Source organism: Trichosurus vulpecula, chromosome 9 (genome assembly GCF_011100635.1).
Source record: "Trichosurus vulpecula isolate mTriVul1 chromosome 9, mTriVul1.pri, whole genome shotgun sequence".
Classification (NCBI taxonomy): domain Eukaryota; kingdom Metazoa; phylum Chordata; class Mammalia; order Diprotodontia; family Phalangeridae; genus Trichosurus; species Trichosurus vulpecula.
The window spans coordinates 48,624,349-48,647,728 of NC_050581.1; the positions used below are offsets into that span (position 1 = coordinate 48,624,349).

At 39.3% G+C, this 23,380-nt stretch overlaps 1 protein-coding gene across 1 annotated transcript; it reads right to left on the reverse strand.

The window, feature by feature from the left end:
- Positions 1 to 311: 311 nt before the first annotated feature.
- On the reverse strand, positions 312 to 18,729 carry NUBP1 (nucleotide binding protein 1). The gene is made up of 11 exons (XM_036738983.1): positions 18,634 to 18,729; positions 18,429 to 18,533; positions 17,556 to 17,689; positions 14,733 to 14,801; positions 8,378 to 8,410; positions 5,483 to 5,573; positions 4,874 to 5,028; positions 1,761 to 1,871; positions 1,296 to 1,398; positions 978 to 1,061; positions 312 to 638 (listed from the first exon to the last, which is right to left on the reverse strand). The coding sequence occupies exons 1-11, from the start codon at positions 18,650 to 18,652 to the stop codon at positions 580 to 582; spliced, it is 963 nt and encodes a 320-aa protein (XP_036594878.1). The 5' UTR covers positions 18,653 to 18,729; the 3' UTR covers positions 312 to 579.
- Positions 18,730 to 23,380: the final 4,651 nt, after the last annotated feature.

Sequence of the window (23,380 nt, forward strand, 5' to 3'; positions counted from 1 at the left end):
TGACAATATATGTGAATGCTAACCTCTCTTCCCCATAAACTTTAGTCTTACAAAATCTAAGGAAAATGTAAGCCACAACTATTGGAGACCTTATACAAAGGTACAGAATGGATGCAATCTGTGTAGGTAGAGTATCCATACCATCGAAATGATGAATTCTTAAAGGATACTGACTATATCAATTTAATTTTTTTTTGGAGAGGGTTGGGGAAATTAGATGAAAGGTCCCCCAACTGAATGCTGCTGCTACTTAGGAAGAATTTAAATGACTATTTTGCATATCTGCTTGAAAGTAAGTCTCAGAAGTCAGGTTTTAGAGGAGGGAAGATGTTTATTTTTTAAATGGCATATCTGTAAGTACAGTGCCTTACATTATATTAACTTATATCTTAATAAAAAGTATATCAAAATTAGATGATTAAAGTGTCTTTCAAAAGTGATTTCAAAACCAGATCAGGCTTTTGAATTTCTAATTCTTATCCCTGTAATTCATTATAGACTTTTAAAAAATTATACATAGTATTCATCCATTTCTCAGATTGTTTATGACTATAGCTAGGGTCCATAAAAATTCACTTTTCAGCAGCTAATGAGCTTTTCTTCTTTTGAATTATGTAAATCACAAAAGTCTTGAATTCCTGGGGAGAAAAATATTCACATAAGCATTAATGACATAGAATCCACTCGTACTGATTTCCTATAATTTACTTACTTTGCTATATTTACCATACTTTACTGGGGGTAACTATCTACAAGGAAATCACTGTACTAAAAGCTAACTCTGTCTCTAAACTTTACAAATGCAGCTCAACAACTGGTCACAGCCACATGGTTGAAGAATTTACATGAATATACCCTAAATTCTAGGATACTCTGGGCAAAACATTCATTTATCTAAGATACCAGAAAAGACAGAATTGTGAACCACAGAGAAATAGCTTTAATGAGATAATTATTAACATGTTTTAAACACTTACTTTGGATTATATTTCTGTATGCTAATGTAGCTGGTGAATCAGGCACTTCAGTCAAAAAGGATTGTCCATTATCACAACTTTTACCTTGAAAAAAAATCAAATTTAAGCTTATGAATAGAACACCACATTTCTGTTCTCTTGGTTCTGGTGATTTTTATAATAATCTTACTTTGAAATAAAGGTTTGCTTTAAGAATATTTATTCCCCCAACCTACTTTAACTTACCTCGTTGAGAGCATAACTGAGTAATTCATCTGTAACTCATCTGATTCATTTTAAGACATTATAGGTCTTTCATATACTTGGAGGACCACTCACCTATCTGTGGATCAAGAGGCACTTTACCGAGGAGGGGCACTTTTAAATCTTGGCACATTACCTCTGCGCCCCCTGTTGTTGGAGGAAATATTTGCGATTCATTCTGTAAAGAAAGTTAGAACATAAATGGAATAAAAACAATTTAGTTTTAAAAGCATATTAAATGACTGCACTTATAAGCAGGTCACATCATTTCTCTGAAATAGCCTTTGTGGCTATTTAACGTGCTAAATTAAAGCAGTCTATTCATGAAATCCATAGTAAAGAATTTTGTGGACCTACTTTCTGAAATCATAGAACCTAGAGCTCTATGAAGAAAGATTCTTATAAAATTATTTCTTCAGTTATGAAAGATTTTAAAAAAATTAACATGTAGCATTATACACACACACACACACACACACACACACACACACACACACCTACACACGCACACACTCTCTCTAAAAATGTACATGTTCTTACCTTACATTTGGGGCATATGAAGCCACTCATGTTCTCTACTACACCAATTATTGGCAATTTCACTTTATGACAAAAGTTGATTTCTTTTCGAACATCCTGTAGTGATACTTCCTATCAAAGGAATAGTCAGTTTTTCAGAACTAACATAAGAAACTACAGTACACTAGTTTCACAGTAGAGAACATGGTTAGATATCAATGAGTTTATTATCACCACTAGAATTTACAGTTTTTGTTTGCTTAGTATATAAAAAAGCTCAAAAGATATACTAAGAGCTATTGATTAAATAGCCACAAGTTCCACATAAGACTGCTAAACTAGGAAAAAGCTCTAGGGGGGAGTACGACATTCCCAACTTTCTGGCCTATTTCAGATTGTTGGGTTGAAATGTTCTGCCCACCTACATTTCTAAAGAGTAAGTCCAACAGTGGAGCTGTTTGTTAGAAGGAGATACATTTTACAAAGGATGGTTCTGGAAATCATTAACTGCCTGAGTAGAAAAAATACCCAATTAAAATGCAAATTTGAAAACAGGGCATTAGCAGTGGTGGGATTCAAATAAATTAACAATCCATTCTCCATGGAACCAAGCTGAGGTGGTATTAACATGGTGGGCGCAGGCCCTGCCCCCGCTAACAACTGATTCACTGAGCTCAACCTAAAATTAGGTACCCATCCTGCTGAACTGGTGCAAACTGGCTGAATGCCACCACTGGCATTAGTAAAGTTTTGTGAAGAGTTAAGTTCTCTGAGACTGAGTTCTCTATCTTGTAATTAACCAAAAGATCAAGGGAAAGCAACAAGTTTATCTTGGTTTTATATTTTTTCCCACTTAATCTACATATGCACATAAGTGAGTATTCTTGAGTTACTGTCCTGTTATATTCCATAATGAGAAGACCCTTTACGACCTTATTAGGCACGCCACAGACTTGGAATTTGTTTTCAGAAGAATCAATATTTTTTTTTTAAATTAGCTAAGGTAGTAAACTTTTATGGACTTCTTAAAAATAGACTAGGTTATGATTTATCAGTGATGGTATAGTCATGGTACTGAATCAATAACATGATCTAAATTGCTCAAAGTTCTTTCCTTTTCTAAGAAGACAGGAAAAAGAACATTAAACATTTTATTAGACTGGCATAGACTCAACAATTCACAGGAATTTTGCTATAAACCTGTCTTTGGGTTCAGAGCTATGGGATGTCTAAGGATGATAAAACCAAAGACACTCTCAGAAACTTTTACTAATTGAATGAACAAGGTACTTTCAACTTGGTTTCACGCTGAAAATGTGTATCTGCAGAAAACCTATTCCCCTCGATAGCCTTCATGACAAGTGGTTTTTCTGTCAGTTGTCTTTTGGTGGACTCTTTCTGTAATTACAGAGCTTTTAAAAAAAAAATCTTTACCCCCTTCTCTCACATTTTATCTTGGTTCATACATCCCAGCCTCTTGCTCCCCTGGAAACAACATACCTATCTTAAGTCAATTTCTGGATTACTGTAAAATTAGATCTACAAAACCAACATTTCCATATAAAGCCCAGATCCTTTTGGGTTTGTTTGTGTGAAGAGATTTAACAATTACAAGATATCATCTTGTTATGTCCTTTCAGTACTTCGGTGACTAAATCCTTTTAGGTGGGAGTCCATGATAGAATCCTCTTCTACTCAATTCCGCCCTGCTATGAATACTGTCACATAGTGGAATTCATTAGTATAGTTTGTATTTCCTGACAAAAAGCTAGTAATAAAATGCATTCCCCAAACATAAAATCTTACTAATTCAATAGGCGAAATGGACCAGAGACTAGAGAAAATTTTCAAATTGCAATAAAGACAATTAACTATTTCTTTCAATTAAACAGGACATTAATAAAAGGTATATCACAATCATCGATCAAAGTGACCACTGGGAATTTTTCTCATCCCAGACAACTTGAGCTTTCTTAAGAGACAGATTTTTATAGGTCTACCCTCAAGTGTTAAGTTAGATCCAAGATGTTAAGTTTCTAATTATGAGACTCCTGTCTATTGTTTTCCTTAGCATCTTCTGCGGGGAAAAACAGAACCCTAACAGTACTCACTGGGCAGCTAGGTAATGCAGTAATGGATAGAGTGCCAGCCCTGCAATTAGGAGGACCAGAGTTCACATCCAGCCTCAGAGAGTTATTAGCTGTGTTGCCCTGGGCCGGTCACTTAACCCTGTCTGCCTCCAAACCACTCCACTAGCTATGCCAAGAAAACACAAAATAGCATCATGAAGAGTCAGAAACAACTGAAAAAAATGACTAAACAAAAAAACAGTACTTATTAGCAGTTTACATAATAATACTCTTTCCAGATTTCAGTGCTAAATTCACAGGATACTGGGAATATTTATGAACCATTGTTGAAAAATGCAGAAAGTGCACCAAAAACTAGAAATTCAAGTTGTTAGCAAGCCTTTTTTTTGGAGGAGGGAAGGCAAGGCTATTGGGGTCAAGTGACTCGATCAAGGTCACACAACTAGTTAGTATCAAGGTCACATTTGAACTCAGGTGCTCTTGACTCCAGGGCCAGTGTTCCATTCACCGCACCACCTAGCTGCCCCCTGTTAACAAGTCTTAATGGGTCTGTGGGAAAGCAGAAACTTTAGCAAAGTAGAACTGTATAAAGTAGAATAATACAAAGTTACATCACATTTGTGATACAAGTCAAGAGAAGGGGGCTATAGAATAAAAGTGTTTAATTTAACACAGGAAAAAAATCATGCAATGATTTTTTACATTACAGTTGCCTAGATGCAAATAACATGTGTAAAGAAAACTTGGCGCTAAAGAAATCACAATTTAAAAATCATTATGCCAGATGATCACACATCCTTCAAGTTTTAGTTAACCAAATAGATTTGGAGCTAGAAGGAACTTTAGAGGTCACTGAATCCAAATCTCTCATTTTACAGATGAGGAAACCAAGGCCCAAACAGATCAAGTGACTTGCCCAAGGACATAAACTGGAAGAGCTAGGATTTGAACTCATATCCTCTGACTTCAAATCCAACACTCTTTACACTGCTTCAGCAATGTTAGTGTATAGTTTTTAAAAAACAAAAATGACATTAGTCTCACCTGAGGAGTAGTGATTATTACTGCTCCATCTATATGTGCTGCACTGAGATATTGGACTATGGATAGATGTTCATCTGAAGTGCCTGGTGGGGTATCTACAACGAGGTAGTCGATCTCTCCCCAATCCACATCCCGAAGAAACTGCTTGATCATACCTTAGAGAGAGAGAAAAGAGAAGATATAGATTCCCCACTTTCACGGCTTCCATTACAAAAAAAAGATATGGCATTAATTTATACTCATGTAAATAACATTTGTTCATTCCTTACAATGGAATCCCACTAAATAAAATTAATGTCAGATGCTACTGATTACACAAGCCTACATTCCTATCTCTAAATCTAAACAGGCCCCTTGAGCCATGACACAAATGCAAGTCATACATGTTTTAAGGAACAAAATTCTTCCAAATGACATGAAAGATTACTAAATAAAAACTAGTGCTCATCAGCTCTTTATATTTAAGCTAAACTAAGTGCAATGACACAGCAAGGCAAATAGGCACTCAGACAATTACAACTGAGTTTAAAAAGGTATGTGCATCAACTGAGAGCAACAGTGCATGTTATGAAATAATAAGCCAACATGATTAAAAACTTAGGTGCAAACCATTTTTTTTTGGTCCCCGCCAGATGACAGCATCATCAGGACTGCCAAGCAAGAAGCCTACTGACATCACACCAAGATTTTCTTCAACGTACTACAAAGGGAACAGGCAAAAAGAAATAATCACAGGTGAAATACTTTACCGGAAAGAAAAATGGCAGCAAAGGTGCTTTCTCAGTCTCCTTTTCTGTATCATTGCCTAGCTCCCACTCCCTTCAGCAGGAGTATCCCCTAAAGTTCTGTCCTGGGCTCTGGCAACCCCCTCAGTGATCTCACTATTCTCCATGGATTCAGTTATGTGAATTGGTATACATGGCCCTAATCTCTCTCCTGACTACAGTATCCTACATCTTAATTAATTGATTCCTGGACATATGGTATAGTGGAAAGCATGCATCTGAAGTCAGAGGACTTGACTTTAAATCCTGGCTATGCCACCTATTACTCACAAGTTTATTCACTCCAGGCCTTGTTTCCTTCATCTGAAAATGAGGGAGTTGGACTAGATGACCTCCTAACACCCTTACCAGCTCTAAATCTGTGATCTTATGACTTCCACCGGGACTCTGTCGGTACCTCAAATTTTGTGTACACAAACTAAACTAATCATTGTTCCCACTAAACCCATGACTCCTCCAATCTTCCTTATTTCTGTTGAGGCTTCATGTTCTTTTAGGCTGAAACAAAGAACCTGTCTTCCTTTCTGGCTTTCCTCCAACCCTGGAATACTAGGCCTGCCACCTTCAGGGTTCAGGCTCTCATCACATCTTGCCTAGATTACTGCAAAAGCCTCCTAACTGGTCTCCCTGCTTTAAGCCTCTTCCCACTCCAGTCCATTCTGGACACTGCTGCCAAAGTGATTTTCCTTAAGTGCACACAGAGCTGACTGTGTGCACACTGACTCTCCTCCCTACTCAATCTACTTGAGTGGTACCCTATTACCTACAGATAAAGTAAAAACTCTTGTTTAGCTTTTAAAGACCTTCATAACATGGCTCCATCCTATCTTCCTAGCCTCAAGAAACATTGTTCCCCTTGGCATACTCTGTCATGTGGCCAAATTGGCCCCCCTTCTCCCCTCCTGCATCATAATGTCTTTGCACCGGCTGGGAGCACTTCCCTTCCTACTTCATAGTAGGCCTCTATTCTTTCAAGACATAGCTTAAGCACCACCCTTTATGAAGCCTTTCCTGATCCCCACCCCCAACTACCAGTGCCTTCCCTCCCATACTCCCTTAGAGTTAACTATTTTGCATTAATTTGTATTTACTCTGTATGTATGTGCAGATATACTTGTTAGCATCTTCCTTAAGCTTCTTGCACATAGTGTTTGATTCATTTATTTGTGCAACTAGCAGGAGTTTAATAAAATGCTGTTATTGATTTTCCTACTGCAAGCTCCTTCCCTCAACACTCAGATTTATATGATGATGAAGTCATCCTCGACTCTTTCCTTCACGACAATGTCCAATCAGTTCCCAAGTCCTGCTGATCCACTCTCTGCAGAATCATTCACGTCTGTCATATTGTATAAAGTCATACTGCTGCCACTGTGATTCAGGGCCCTCATCACCTCTTCCCTCAACTACTGTAAGAGACTTCTTAATTGGCCTCCCTCTTACCAGTCTCATTCATCTTTCACACAGATGCCAACGTCATGTTCCTATGTAAATCCCTTGTCCAGGAATCTTCAGTGGTTCCCTACCACACAGAAGATAAAATATGACCACTTTTGCCTAGTATTTAAGGCCTTGCACCATCAGGGTCCAATCTACCTCTTCAGCCCCACTTCACATTATTCCTCTACATTCCAGTCATAGCGGAAGAAGAAGCATCTTCTACTTCTGCCCCATAAGACCGGTTTATTGGAGAACAGACTTTCCCTAAAGTACGCCAGTAGCCACAGAGTAGCTACCTACCCTATTCTGGCATTTAGTTGTACCATTTGTCTACGTGATGGCAGAACAATAAGAATCGGACAGGCTATCCCCTGCTTCCACGCATCTGCATACAGCATCCTTCCCTTACACCTAGAACATACTCTCTCCTCTCAGCCTTTCAGCAGACTTGCCTTCTTTCAGGACTCAGTTCAGGGGCCAACTTTCTCTGTAAAGCCTTCCTTGTTCTTCTCCCTTCATAAATATTCCTACAGATCTTGCCTGATCCTTCCTTCATTCTTTTCACTCCCTGTCCAATATACATACCTGCCTCACCAGAGGTAGCTGATGGCACCATGGACAGAGTGCTAGGCCAGAAATCAGGAAGACCTAAGTTCAAATCCAGCCTCAGAAACTCACTAGATGTGTGACCTTGAGCAAGTCAATTAACTTCTGTTTGCCTCAGTTCCCTCAACAGTAAAATAATACTAATGATAGCATCTACCTTGCAAGGTTGCTGTAAGGATCAAATGAGATATTTGTTTTTAAAAAAATTGCTTAACACAATGCTAGACATGTTGTAGGCCCTATATAAATGCTTATTCCTTTTCCCTTTATCTATGGTCAGGTAGGATCCCTGCTAATAGAATGTAAATTTCTTATAGTGAGGAATTATTACATTTTTTATCATTACTGATAGCAAACTAACATTTATGTACAGCTTTAAAGTTCACAAAGTGCTCTAAACATTACCAACATAGTTGGTACTTCACTATTTGTTGAACTGCACTCCATTATGGGTTATTCTGTTGCCACTAAAATAGAACTGGTTAAAAATAAATGAACAGCTCAATTCTGAAAAATATTGTCAAATAAGCAAATGCTTATTATCAGCCTTTTATATTATACATACACATAAAATATACATGTATATATATATACATGTATGTACGTATATTTCTCTGTAAATGCAACATGACATACTATCATAAAAACAAAGCAGGTTTAAGTGAAAACTTACCACTGGAGACCATCCAGAACCACTTTGATGAACCTGAACAAATATGAGAATCAAAAATCATTTGTAAATCATTATACACATTGAAAACACATAATGTATAATTTTTATAGAATATTAGCATCGTTTTTCCCTGATGTCATGGGTAACCATGGCTAAAAAAAAGTTTCATCACCAGGCAGTGGCTAGACTACAGATAATACACATCTCTGGGATAGAAAACAGATTAGGTCTGTTTCTGGGCCCATTCTTGAAGTATTTCCAAAATGGAAAAATCTGTCAGTTTAAGTTCCTCTGGTATAGCCTTCAAGAAGCCTCCCCATGCCATGCTAGGACATAAGAGTAGAATTTTTGCAGCGAACTTTTAGGAGAACATAAAGGATTTCACAGTATGGGAAGGCACAGATAACTTGCAAGATGCAGATTGGAGGGTACTCCTGAATTGATGAGATTACATATCTATTTTACTACTAGTATCATACTACCACAAAAATCTCAATAGTGTGAACAGCTCTTGAGTGATTTTAGAGAAAGGAAGGTGTTAAAGAATATCTCTGGGGCGGAGCCAAGATGGCAGCTGGAAAGCAGGGACTTGCCTAGGGCTCTCCCCCAGGACCCTACAAACATCTATAAAAATGGCTCTGAAGAAATTCTAGAACTGCAGAACCCACGAAATAGCAGAGGGAAGCAGGGTTCCAGCCCAGGACAGCCTAGATGGTCTCTGGGTAAAGTCTATTGCACTGTGCTGGGAGCAGAGTGGAGCAGAACCCAGTGTGGGCCACGCTCGAACCAACCAGATGGGAGCCGGGCAAAACAGGCCGTAGCACCCTGAATCAATGAGCTGTGGCAGTTACCAGACTTCTCAACCCACAAACACCAAACTCAACAGAGAAGATTAGTGGGAAAAACTGCAGGGACAGAGTGAAAGGAGATGGCGGCTGGCCACCGCACTGGGGGCAGCAGAGGTGGTGCAATTGTGAAGCTGCTTACAGAGCTACAGCTGCAATTGCCTCTGGCCCGAGGCCCACCTGGTGGAAGGAATTAAGTGGCGGATCAGAGAAGGAGTGCAGAGCCTGCTTAAGATCTGAGTCACAGTCTAGGGTGGCGGTTCTTGGGGGGAGGAGCACTACTGTGGCAGAGCTTGCTGTGTAGAAATAGCTCTGAAAACAACAGCACAGCCCCTCAAGCATGGGGCAAAGTACTCTTTACTCTACAAGCAGTCATACCCCGATGAAAAGCTCAAGGGTCAAGTAGCTGGCTGGGAACATGGCCAGGCAGTGAAAACAGACTCAGATTCAGACTCAGACTTTGGAATCTCTCTTTGGTGACAAAGAAGACCAAAACATACAGCCAGAAGAAGTCAACAGAGTCAAAGAGCCTACATCAAAAGCCTCCAAGAAAAACATGAACTGGTTTCAGGCCATGGAAGAGCTCAAAAAAGATTTGGAAAAGCAAGTTAGAGAAGTAGAGGAAAAACTGGGAAGAGAAATGAGAGTGATACAAGAAAAATCATGAAAAACAAGTCACTGACTTGCTAAAGGAGACCCAGAAAAAATACAGAAAAAAATACTGAAGAAAACAACACCTTAAAAAAATTGACTAAATCAAATGGCAAAAGAGCTCCAAAAAGCCAATGAGTAGAAGAATGCCTTGAAAGGCAGAATTAGCCAAATGGAAAAGGAGGTCCAAAAGACCACTGAAGAAAATACTACCTTAAAAATTAGATTGGAGCAAATGGAAGCTAGTGACTTTATCAGAAATCAAGATATTATAAAACAGAACCAAAGGAATGAAAAAATAGGAGACAATGTGAAATATCTCATTGGAAAAACCACTGACCTGGAGAATAGATCCAGGAGAGATAATTTCAAAATTATTGGACTACCTGAAAGCCATGGTCAAAAAAACAGCCTAGATATCATCTTTCAAGAAATTATCAAGGAAAACTTCCCTGATATTCTAGAGCCAGAGGGTAAAACAGAAATTGAAAGAATCCAATGATCGCCTCCTGAAAAAGATCCCCAAAAGAAAACTCCTAGGAATATTGTCGCCAAATTCCAGAGCTCCCAGATAAAGGAGAAAATACTGCAAGCAGCCAGAATGAAACAATTTGAGTATTGTGGAAACACAATCAGGATAACACAAGATGTAGCAGCTTCCACATTAACGGACCAAAGTGCTTGGAATACGATATTCTGGAGGTCAAAGGAGTTGGGATTGAAACCAAGAATCACCTACCCTGCAAAACTGAGTATCATGCTCCAAGGCAAAATACAGACTTTCAATAAAATAGAGGACTTTCAAGCTTTCACAGTGAAAAGACCAGAGCTGAATAGAAAATTTGACTTTCAAACACAAGAATCTAGAAAAGCATGAAAAGGTAAACAAGAAAGAGAAATCATAAGGGACTTACTAAAGTTGAACTGTTTTGTTTACATTCCTACATGGAAAGATGATGTATATAATTTTTATATATATATATAGACAGAGGGCACAGGGTGAGCTGAATATGAAAGGATGATATCTAAAAAAAAAATCAAATTAAGGGATGAGAGAGGAATATATTCAGAAAGGGAGAGATAGAATGGGGTAAATTATCTTGCATAAAAGTGGCAAAAAAAAGCAGTTCATTGGAAGGGAAGAGGGGCAGGTGAGGGGGAAATGAGTGAATCTTGCTCTCACTGGATTTGACCTGAAGAGGGAATAACATACACATTCAATTGGGTATCTTACCCCACAGGAAAGGAGGAGGAAGGAGATAAAAAAGGGGGGATGATAGAAGCAAGGGCAGATGGGGGAGGAGGTAATCAAAAGCAAACACTTTCATAAAAGGGACAGGGCCAAAGGAGAAAACTGAATAAAGGGGGACAGGATAGGAAAGGAGCAAAATATAGTTAGTCTTTCACAGCATGGGTACTGTGGAAGGGTTTTGCATAATGATACACATGTGGCCTATGTTGAATTGCTTGCCTTCTTAGGGAGGAAGGGTGGGGAGGGAGGAGGAGAGAGAATTTGGAACTCAAAGTTTTAAAAGCAGATGTTCAAAAAAAAAGTTTTTACATGCAACTAGGAAATAAGATATACAGGCAATGGGGCACAGAAATCTATCTTGCCCTACAAGAAAGTAAGGAAAAAGGGGAGGGGGTAAGTGGGGTGACAGAAGGGAAGGCTGACTGGGAAACGGGGCAATCAGAATATATGCCATTTGGAGTGGGGGGGGAGGGTGGAAATGGGGAGAAAATCTGTAATTCAAACTCTTGTGGAAATGAATGCTGAAAACTAAAAATATAATTTAAAAAAAAAAGAATATCTCTGTTCTCCAAGAGCTTGAGTCTACATCTTTGGGGGAATATGCAAGGTTGGGTTACCTGGATTCAAATATAAGTGAAGGGTGTAAAATATTTATTTTTAAAAAGCAAAGTAAGTATTGGGGTAGTAAAGTGTATTGTGAAAATGCAAAAATCATTATATAGCAATGAAATTGCTACTGTAAAGTTTTCTGCTGTAGGAGAGTTAAAAAAAAAAAAAAAAGAGAGGCTGGAGTGTCATGAGCCTGAAAACAGAAATGAGCCAGTGAAGCCTAAAGAGCCTACAAGCTTAAAAGGGAAGAAACAAGCTGGAATCAAATCTATCAGCAAACATGAAGTGCTTTATCTCTGTATTATGTACTATCTAGGCATTGTGCTACATGCTAGAGACGTAAAGACAAACAATAATCCAGTCCCAATCTCAAGGAGCTTATATTCTATCAGGAAACAATATATACATGTATAAAGAGATATATAATGTATACAAAGCAAATAAAAAGAAAAGATTTGGTCATTTGGGGTAAAGGGGAGGCACAAGTAGCTGAAGGAGTTCAGAAAAGGCTTCATGGAAGGGACATGAGCTGAGCTCTGAAGACACCTAAGGATTCCAAGGGTAGATGAAGGCGAGAGGATGGCAGTGGGAAGACAGAAGACCTTGTGTTCTAATAACAGAAGAAGGGAAAATGTCCTCGGTTACAAGCCTAAAAGAAACCAAGGATTTTTTTAAAATGAATGGCCTAAAAACTGTTTTGCATAACTTAAAACTAGTGGTTTGGGTGGGGAGGTTGGAGGAATGCATATAATGTAAAGAATCAGACTATGAGCAGTGTGTAGCACTGGATCTTCTCCACTAACTCAACTATCAGTATTCTATTGCCTTGATCTTCTCAACTTGGTGGCAAATTTCAGTTACATAGCAAACTATTTTGCATGGGGGACAGAAATAATGCAGTGAAAGAAGAGAAAAGAAGTTGCAACAGAGAAACTAGAAAAGAGAGATTGGAGCAACAACATAAAGGAGAAAAGCTTCTCTCTCTTTAACTGTGGATTGTAGTGAGAACGAAGCTCTACAGGGACAAAATGGGAGCACCAAAAAAGAGCAGAGCGACAACTCCCATATTTCACCACATAGGCTGAAATACATTTTAAAGATAAAAAACTACCAACTAAATTATTAATTTGTGCACAACTAAGCTTTTAGACAGATTGCCAGTTGTTAACGCTCAAAATATCAGTTCCACTTCTTAACAGCTGCCCCTATGCTATTGCTAAGTAGCAAAAGCTGTTGTTTGAATAGAGAGCAGCTTTTTCTTAGGTCGGAATTGTGCATAGTCAAACTATGTTTACCTCTGGCTATGTAATCACAAATTTCTAAGTTTCTACTCTCCACAAAAATATTATCTTTTGAATTATTATTAAGTTTTAGCTTACAAAGACAACAAATTTAATAGAGAGAATTCTTTAGAATAATTTAAGGAAGCTAAATAGGAAAACTCATGATTCCTTTTAAAACTAAGCCTCTTTACATTTATTCTCTTTAATTCAGTGTCAAAACTGCCACCTTGGCTCACTTGCATCAAAACCTCTGGTAGTTTACCACAATTTCTGGTTTTAATTGACCTTCCATTAGGGTATCTTTTCTCTATTTCCTGCCAGTCAGAAGGGAGATATCAGCTTTGTATTGACTTTTTCTGTTATAATACAGCTCCAGTTCTGAGCCTAGAAGTTCTTTAGGTTATCACTAGGACATAAGCATCTCATTCCTAGTACAAGCCCCTTGAAAATCCTAATCCAGCTAATCAAAGCTGTGGGTTCTAAGTCACTTCTACATTTCTCATTTTTAACTCCTTCCCTTTAGGAATCACTCCTCAACACTCCCAAATAGCCTTTTGGGATTTATTTTAAAATGTGACTTGACTAAATTTACCATTTTTGTTAGCTGGCTCCTTTAGAATATACTCCAGATACAGGAAGATCTCTTTTTAAGATAAAGTTAGTGTTTCAGAGCAGCTAGGTGGCACAGTGAGTAGAGCATTGGCCCTGGAGTCAGGAGGACCTGAGTTCAAATGTGACCTCAGACACTTGACACACTAGCTGTGTGACCGTGGGCAAGTCACTTAACTCCAATTGCCCTGCCTTCCTCCCTCCAAAAAAAAAAAAAAGAGAAAGTTAGTGTTAAAGATGACAAATGGTGGGAAGTCAATTTAAGAGGAACTATGGAAAGACATGCATCCTCGTACATTGTTGGTAGAACTGTGAATTGATCCCACCGCTCTGGAAAGCAATTCAGAATTATATTAACAAAGGGAGTAAAATACCCATACCATTTAATCTCACTGCCAAGGATTCCAAAGAGGTCAAATATAGAAAGGTCCCATATGTATCAAATTATTCAATGAAGGACTTTTTATGGTAGCAAAGAATTAGAAATAAAGTAGATGCTGATCCATTGGGGAGTGGCTAAACAAAATGTGATAAATGAATATAAAGGACAATCACTATGCTGTAAGAAATGAGAAATATGAATTCAGAGAAGCATAGGAAGACTTGTACAAACTGATGAAGAGTGAAGTTAGAAAAATCAAGAAAACAATGGCTACTACTATGTAAATGAAAAGGATAATAAAACCTAAAGTGAATGCTGTGTGACTTTAATGATTAAGCTTCTACCTGAAGATAAAAGTAAATGCAACTCCCTGTCTCTTTTGCAGAGATCAGGAACTCTGAGTGTGGAACATTGCATATCATGACAGATTCAGGTGATACATTGATTTTGTTAAAAAGCCTTTTTCCTCTGCTTTTATTTTTGTTACACTGTATAACTCTGAAAAGGGAAAAAATACATTTAGAAATAAATGTAGGTGATACTAAAAAAAATTCAAATTCAAATTTTAAAGACAATTGAATAAATTACTAAGCAAAATTTATCAGATTTAATACAGTAATTCACATAAAGATTTACACGCTAAATTCACAGTTCTATTGTTTCAAGAGTATACTATAGCATGTGACCTGGGAGAATATTCATAATTGCATACAAGAAGTCATACCTGTTCTCCCTCCAATCCCATCATTTTGGGAATTGATGGTCCACAAATATCAATATCCAGTAAAGCAACCTAGAAAAATGAGTCAGATTATTTACATAATAAAATGCACAAACATACCATATAAAGCAGAAAGTAAATGGCAGGAAAGGAAAAATCATGAAAGGAAACAGCAAACAGCTAATTTGGGAGATTCTTATAAGCAACTACATTCACCTTCTGCATCTAGACAAGTACAAAGAAATGTTAAAGAGAATGAAAAAAGGCTCACTATGTGCCTTACTGACTTCAGAAGCTATTCTGGACCTCAGTCTAGTCATAAGATGATCTTAGACCGAACCAAGCCATTCAGGACCCTCTAAAATATACCTGAATCTCTGACTGAACTTTGGAGCTGCCTGAGCTTTTGTGGTATCGTATGAGTAAGCAATGACCAGAGCCTGTACTTGGGTTCATATCTAAAACTAAAGGTTTCAATAAGGAGACCTTCTGCAAAAACTCTCCAGCATGAATTAGACACAACCTCAGAAGGCTTCCTAAATCCAACAAGTATTCTTTCCTCAGAGATGAGTTAATTTAAAAATGTGCAAACCTCTGAAAAGGTGGTAAATATTCCTTCTTGAAGATCAGGTTTCCATTCCAAAATGGAATAGCCTTCCTTATAACTTTATTCTTACTCTTGTTTTTAACTCTTTTATGTGTTTGTTATTAGTTTCTTGTTCCTCTTTTTCATTCCTCTCATAAGACCTATCACATATGTTTACAGTTAGTACAATAATTATAAAATAGATCAGCTTTCTAACTCCAGCTCCCTCTGCTGGTCCATCAAAACACAAAAGACCACAGTGGATGAGACTAACTTGTTTCTTTTGTCATCTCAAAGATGATCACAGATTTCTATCCGGAAGACACCTAAGAAGTCATCCAGTCAAATATAAACATTTATGAATTGAGCACTTCCTGTATGCAAAAGTGCTGTGCTAAGTGTTGAAAATATAAATAGAAAAGACAGGCTCATATTTTTGTTCTATTATTTTACATATATGAAATTCGAATAATCTAACTTTCCCAACAAAAGTCTGGGATATAGATTTATAACTCACAAATGCCCCACTGTGATTTTAACATCTGAGAAGAGTGTGATTCAATGTTGTATAACTATCGTTTCAGGACTAAAAGCATTATAAGATTCATGAAACCTTATTTTTACATTCCACCACAACTTAAGAAGTGGTTTGCCCGCTTTTCTACTATTTGGTAGACCACTAGTACTAAGAATAACACTTTCACTATCTACTCAGCTCACAAGGTTGTTGTAAAGCAGATGTTCCCAAACTTATTTGGCCTACTGCTCCCTTTTCAAAAAAAAAAAAAAAATTACTCAGCAACCCCCCAATCTACTTTCTTTAAGCCTTTAATGGTTTTTAAAATTTGCATAATTTCAAAAAAAAATAAATTTTTTAAAAGTTACATGTCTTAAATTTAATAATTTATTGTAAATGTGTGTTTTTTTTCCTGCATTGAAATTTTGATGATGCAATATTGCATCATGCATCTCTTATAGTATAGTATCATAAACAAGTCATTACATGCACACATTTCCTGATGATGCATGCTGGACTTCCCAACAATGCCTAACACACTTGGCTGCCAACACTTGCTTGTTAAGACCCATCTGCAGACTTGAGTTATAACTTGGTTATAACTTGCATTTTGTGTGTTTATTTGGAAAATAATGTAACCACTTTAACTCTGTTACACAACAGATGAAATATGTGTGAACGGATTTTTAAAATTTTCTTCTCTTATGCTTCTACCGCCCCCTTATTTTTATTCAACACTCCCCAATGCCACCCAAAGCTACTACCTTTTTCCCATCATTCCAGTGCCCCCTGTGGGGGGTGGTGTATCACCTCCTTCAGGAATCTATGTTAAAGAAAGTACTCTGTAAATCTTAAAGCACTATGGAAATTTATTATTACTATTATCATGGCAGCAAAGAGAAACTCTGACAGATACTAACAAGTTGGTTTTGAGTAGGGGCCCTCCAAATAAACGATGTGCTTGTTATAAATGACCATCTCAACTCATTTGAAAAAGGGTTATCCCTAGAAGGTTGGCCACCTAGTGATCAATTTTTTCAGGCACAGCAACCAATAAAGATCATGTACTAGGTTACAATCTGGTTCAGAAGAGGGGACACCCACCCTCAATATAGGTATGGACAAGGTGCTAAGTGATATAGTACATAAGTACAACGGAGTTCAGAAAAAAAGAGAAATCACTAGATTAGGTGTGTCTAACAGGCTGAATTTCCCTGTGTACATAACACATGTCCCCTGGTTTCAGAGAAAAAATGTGCAATCTGTAGTTCAAAAATTCTTTGCTAAACTGTTGGTAGCTGTTGGTAGATGGAATCTGGTATTTCACTGAATGCCTCTCTGTCACTAAACTTATAGATATAAACTTGTACATCAGCCTACTCTATACAAGACTAGATATGTAAAAAAATTTGCTCTACTTGCTTGTTAAAGATTAGGTATTTCTATTTTAAATCTGAAAAACAAATAAGCAAATCCACAATGGATTTACCCCAAAAGTTCCAGAAGCTGAATTCACCAAACTACAGGTCGGTGAAACAACAAATTCGGTGTTTTGTGAAATGATCTAAATGTGCCAAAGTCCATCAAATATTACATCAACTGAATGTAATAATGACAATAAGGGGAATTAGCATCCATTTTCACTACAAGGGTTCAAAGCTTCCAATCAAGAACTACCTAAGGACCAAATCGATCTTTCCCAATTTTTCAAGAAGCTTCCTACCTGCTTACTTTCATCTTCCGCCAAGCCATGAGCAAGATGAGCGCTGAACGTGCTTTTGCCAACACCGCCTTTCCCAGATAAGACCAAGATTTTGTGTTTCACAGTTCTCATTTTTTCTTTGATTTCCTCTATCGCTGTAGAAAACAACACTTTAGGTTAAGGTGTACTGTAGAAACAAGAGCTGCCTCTGTCTGCCAGATCTCTAAGGCTGCACATTTGGCTATGTCTGAGGCTCAGGACATGGGGCAGGGGCACTGCCTCACCCCCAGCCCTTGCCCCTCACCTAAGATGTTCTATGTGAAGTCCCTGTCATCAAGGACATATGAAATGCCTACTATGTGCACGTGGTAAGGGCTTAAGAATGTTGTCATTCATTCACGTTGAACACTGAGGATACGAAGGGAGGCAAAAAAACACCTGCCCTCGAGGAAGGCACAATCTAATGGGGGAGAAAATATACAGAGACAGAGAGAGAGAGAGAGAAAGAGAGAGCGAGAGAGAGAGTGGTGTGTGTATAAGTGTGCGTGTGTATATGCATGTGTGCATGCATGTGTACGTGTGTGTGTGTATGTATGTACGTGTGTGTGGAGGGGGGTGGGGCATAATACTACCAATTCTAAATCCCATTCCGGGTCACCCATTAAGCCTTTCCAGACCCTCAGCTCCACGCCTCCTACACCCCTACCCCCCTTTTTTCTTCCCCAAATCTATCCCTTTTTCCTGGCCCCGCCCCCCTTAACTCCTTTCCTCTTTTCCCGGGGACCTAGCAGCCCCCTCCTTCTCCCTCCGCTCCCCCTCCCCTTTCCCCTTTTTCTCCATTTCCCACTCTGGTCCGCTCCCCCACCCCGCCCCGCCCCCTCGCGCAGTCCTCACCCGGGTCGGGGGCGGCGCCAGCCCCGGAGGCGCACAGACGCTGGTTCGGGCATCCCTGACACGAGGCCCCTTTGCCCGCCTGGGCGCTGCTGGTTCCGGGGCAGTCTGGAGGGGACAGAACCACTGTTAAGAATCTTCTCCGCCCGCGCCGCGCAGCGCCTCTCTCCGCGCCCCCCCCAGCCCAAGTCCCCCTTCTCCGGCTCACCCTGCGGAACCTCTTCCATTCCAACACCTCCCCAGCCGCCGGAACCAGCCGCAGCTGCACTTCCGGCCTGCGGCGCCACATTCAACCCGACCGGCGTGAGAGAAGTCCCGGAGACGGGGGGACGCTTGTGCGCACGCGCGGTGCTGCCTCGGCCCGGGCGCGTCTGAGGGAGGGGAGGAGTCTCCTAGAGGAGTGGCGAGCTCCTTCTTAATTCTGTTATTTTTTTAGAGCCGGTGACGAAGGGTGGCGGCCCTACGCAGGATTGAGACTTGTTTATGTATCTCTCCCCACCGAGTCACGCCAATCTAACCGCATCCATTTTGTAGATGATCTAATTTTAATTTTTTAAAACCCCAGCCCAAAACTCCGGCCCAGAACGTGGCCAAGTCACCTCCTCGGCCGCCACTAGGTGTCACCCTCGAGCTATCAGTGTCATGTAGGAAGGGGGCGGATTGGAAACTGGTTTTCATCTTCCAATCATAAAATTTAGGGCGGATGTAACCTCGAACCCCATTTTACAGATGAGAAGACTGAAACCCTGTAGCAGTTGGCAGAGCTGGGCTCAGAATCTAAGTTCTGAATCAAGAAGCAGTGTGTTTTCCTAATGCCGTGCTAAACCAAACCAATTTAAAGCATCATAGGGAGAAATAGGATCACACGATACATTTCCACTAGCTCTTTGCCATCCAATAAATATTTGACCTGAATAGAATTTTGGATTGTATATAGAATTTATTAGATTAATTAGCCATTCAATTCAGCTAGCATTTATTAGGCTCCCCCTGGGTGCCGGGTTGGAGAAGGAAACGGCAAACCAGTCCAGTATCTTTGCCAAGAAAACCCCAAATGGGGTCGAGAAGAGTCAGACACAATTAGAACGACTAAACAGCAACAAATGTGCCAGGTAGCTCTGCCAGATACTGTGGATACAAAGACCAAAATGAAACAGCCCTTTCCCTCAAGTTTAAATTGGGGGAGGAGGGCGGGGGGGAGAACAATACATATACATTGAAATTAAAAAAGATATACAAAGTAATTGCAGGAGGAAGACTCTGAGGGGACTCAGATCCGGCTCCAGTAAAAGGTGACGCTTGATTTGTAAAGAAGTTGCTGTAGGGAGAACCGCAAACAGTTCAGTTAGGCTGAACACAGAGTCTGTAAAGAGGAGCGATGCGCAGTATTTCTGGAAAGGTAGATTGTGGGGGGTGTGAAAAGCCAAACAGGGATTTGCACTTTCTCCTGGTTGTAATAGGGAACGCTGGAGCTTCCTGAGCAAGGAAGGGTGATGTGGCCACATGTGGGTATCTTAAACTCACTATGTCCAAAGTTGAACTTATTCTCTTTACCCCTGAACCCTGCTCTCTTCCAATTTTCCTATTACCATCACCCGTACCACTGTATCCTCCCAGTCAGGCTCAAAATCTAGCACACAGCATACCCCCGAGCACCATGAAGGAGCAGTATAGCCTAATGGATGAAGAACAGGTCTCAGATGCAGTCAGACCTGGATTGAAGAGGTCCTGTCTCTGATGTCTATTCACTGTGAGTAGAAATCATTTATCCAGTGAATAGACTGGGCAAGTCATTAAACCTCTTAATGCGCTAGACCAGGGGATCAAATCTTTTTTTTTTTAATCCTCATATTTCTTGACTTTCAGTAAAACATCTCATACCTCATTCAACATGAAAGGGTATAAATTCTGCCATTCCTCATGACTATGAATATAAGAAATAAAATAAGATTAATTTCAATAGGATAATGTAGTTATTTGCCAGATATTCCCTGTAATCTCTTGACAAACTTCTTGTCCTCCTGGGGATTATGCTTACCCCAGGTAAGGAGCCCTCATTCTTTCTAAGACTAAAATTTTTTTGCAGAAACTGCTGCTATACTTTGATAGAGGGAATTTCCTTATCTGGTAGTTTTCAATATCAATGAAAACACAGGTCCATTTTCTATCCCTTATCCCTAGTACGGTTTCTGGGCACACAGTAAGCACTTAATAAATGCTTTCTGCAGTCTCCAGTCTAAGTCTGTTGATCACCTGACTGATTGCAATAATAGTCCAAGGAAGAGGTGATAAGGGCCCTAACTAGGGTGGGAACCCGGTGAGTGAGTGGGGGGAGGGAGGTTCAAAATGCATTGTGGAGGTAAGAATTAAAAATCTGCTGTAGTAGATAAGTTATATGTGAATAACAGAGGAGGTATCATTGTCTAAAACAACCAAAGAAATGTTACTTCCATGACTTCATCTTGTGTGTTAATGGATTGTCAGTAGCCAATGACAGAGAAAGGAGCTGCAGACAGATATAGGGGTATCTTTAAGGATCGTGAACCCTTATGTCACAGGGAAATGTTGGTTATGGCTATATCCTCAAAATCCAGCCCAAAACTGTACTGAAGGGGAACCTCATAAGGACACCATGAAAGGAGAAAAGGATTCCCACTAGTAGGAATCGTGAGGTACCCGTTGTTACTACATGTTCTCTACACATATGCCTGACTACTTTTGTACTTTTAAGTTTGACCCCACTTTCCTTATGTGCCTTGTGTGTTCAAGGGGAGAATGTGCCCTAGTTTGGGAGGATTGTCTTGTATCAATTGTTCTCGCTAAACACCTTTTCTAAAATCTGACAGAATTCAACTGATTCTTTTTTGATAATGGTGGGGGTCTCAAGAGCTGCAGCCCTTAAGGTTATCCCCTAAAACTCTGAGGAATTGTCATAATCAGCTAATCACTACAGACCTGACCTGCTAATGCAAGAGAGAGCGAGGGAGGCAGCCCCTGAAGGTGTGTTACATTGATTAACAAACAAACAAACAAAAAAAAGGTTGAAGGAAAAACAATTTCTTTGTTCCACAACTCTCGAATCCTCATTTTTGGCAGTTGAAGTAAGGCTAATCAAAGATGAAATGTGAATTCAAATCAGTTTGTCTACTCCAGGACAGGGAATCATCCCACCCAAGCAAATAAATCTTTCCAGCCTAGACTGGAAGAAACTTGACATCAACTTTCAAAATCTGGGAGAGTGAAAATATATTTTAGAAGGGACCCAATTCTGTCATCCTGAGGTACTCCCAATATTCATCTCCGCTAACCAAAAAGATTCCCTACCCCCCATATTTCAGTAGCAGATGTATTCAAAGCCTTCAAATCTTTTTAAAATAGAAAATTCTTATCATATATCATGGGATCACAGATCTAGAATGGGAAGAGACCTTAGAGGTCATTCTAGTCCAACCCTCTTATTTTATATATGAGGAAAATGAAACTTAGAGAGGTAAAGTGACTTACCCAAGATCATTCAAGAGCTAGGATTTGAACCTAGAACTTCCAACTACAAATCTTGCATACATCTCTATTTCTGAAATTCCTATACTTCCTAGCAATAATAGTGCTACAAGGTATTAGTGCTTTCATATATGAACAATTTGGTTCCTGAAAAGGACAGAAAAAGAACATTCATGTAAGGAAAACTGAGAACTTAAGAAGAAACAATATCTCCAATAAAATGTTGAGAGACACAGATTATTTTGAGGACCAGATAGAAATCTGCTCCTCAGATGAATGGATTAGTTTGAAAGTAGAATGATAACTAAGGCAATGGTGGCTGCAGGGTATTGTGGTAATTTGCATGTGTGTGTGTTTTTTTTTAAAATAACTTTGAAAATTGTGACTGAGAAACTGGAAATCAAATAACCGTTTGAAGGCTATGAGAAATCCATACAATGATTGATAAAATACCTAACATAAAGGTATGGAATTAATGAATTTCATATCATAAATTAGAGATGAGTCATTGTGCATGAGAAGACTGATTTGCAGCATTAGAAGCCAGAGAAGAAGCTATAGGAAGAGGTAAACAAAAGAAGAAGCCAGAGAGTAAATAAGCTGAATATAGGAAGAGTCACAAAAAGACATAAAAGGCTATTAAGGAAGCTGTTTCCAGCTGAGACATCTGACTGATGGGCTCTTCAGCTGCTTTGCTGGGAACCTGATGTTTAGAAGAAAGGAATTTCTTAGCAAGATTGGAGGGATACTGAATTAGCAGAGAGAATTCTTCGGTTGCAGTGCTGATTAGAAAAGAGTTGAGTCCTGCTACTGCTGCGTATAGAGCTATCTGAGCATTGTCTGTTCTTCATGCCTGGAAAGTTTTTCCTCACCTCTGTCTTCTAGCTTCCCTGGGTTCTTTCAAGATTCAGCTCAAATCCCACCTTCTGCAGGGGGCCTTTCCCGTCTCCTTGCTGCTAATCCTTTTCCTCTGAGATTGCCTTCCATTTCAGTGTATAGATCTTGTATGTACAGAGTTATTTGCATGTTGTCCTTGCCATTGGGATGTGAGTTCCTTGAAAGATTTTGCCTATCTTTTTATCCCCAGCACAGGATAGAGCACCTGGCAAAGAGTAAGAGTTTTGTAAATGCTTAGTGACTGACTAGTAGCCCTCTAGTGATATCTACAGCCTGAGCAAGAAAAAAAAAAAACCTTTCAGGGGTGTCTGGTTGCTTTCTACTGCCTTCTATGGTTTGAGAGGGAAAAATAGAGGGGCAAAGGCAGGCTCTGCATCTGTATTGCCATGTGCCACGTCTATTGTAGAAGACTGCCTTACTAGAAGCTGATTGGAGAAAGTGGAATCCTTTTTACTGAAAAGCTAGCTGGGTTTGTCTGCATTGTACAAAGAGCCAACCTGAAGAGTTTTTCAGTTATCTGGCTTAAGGGAAGTGCTTTTCACTGAATAAGGTCAATG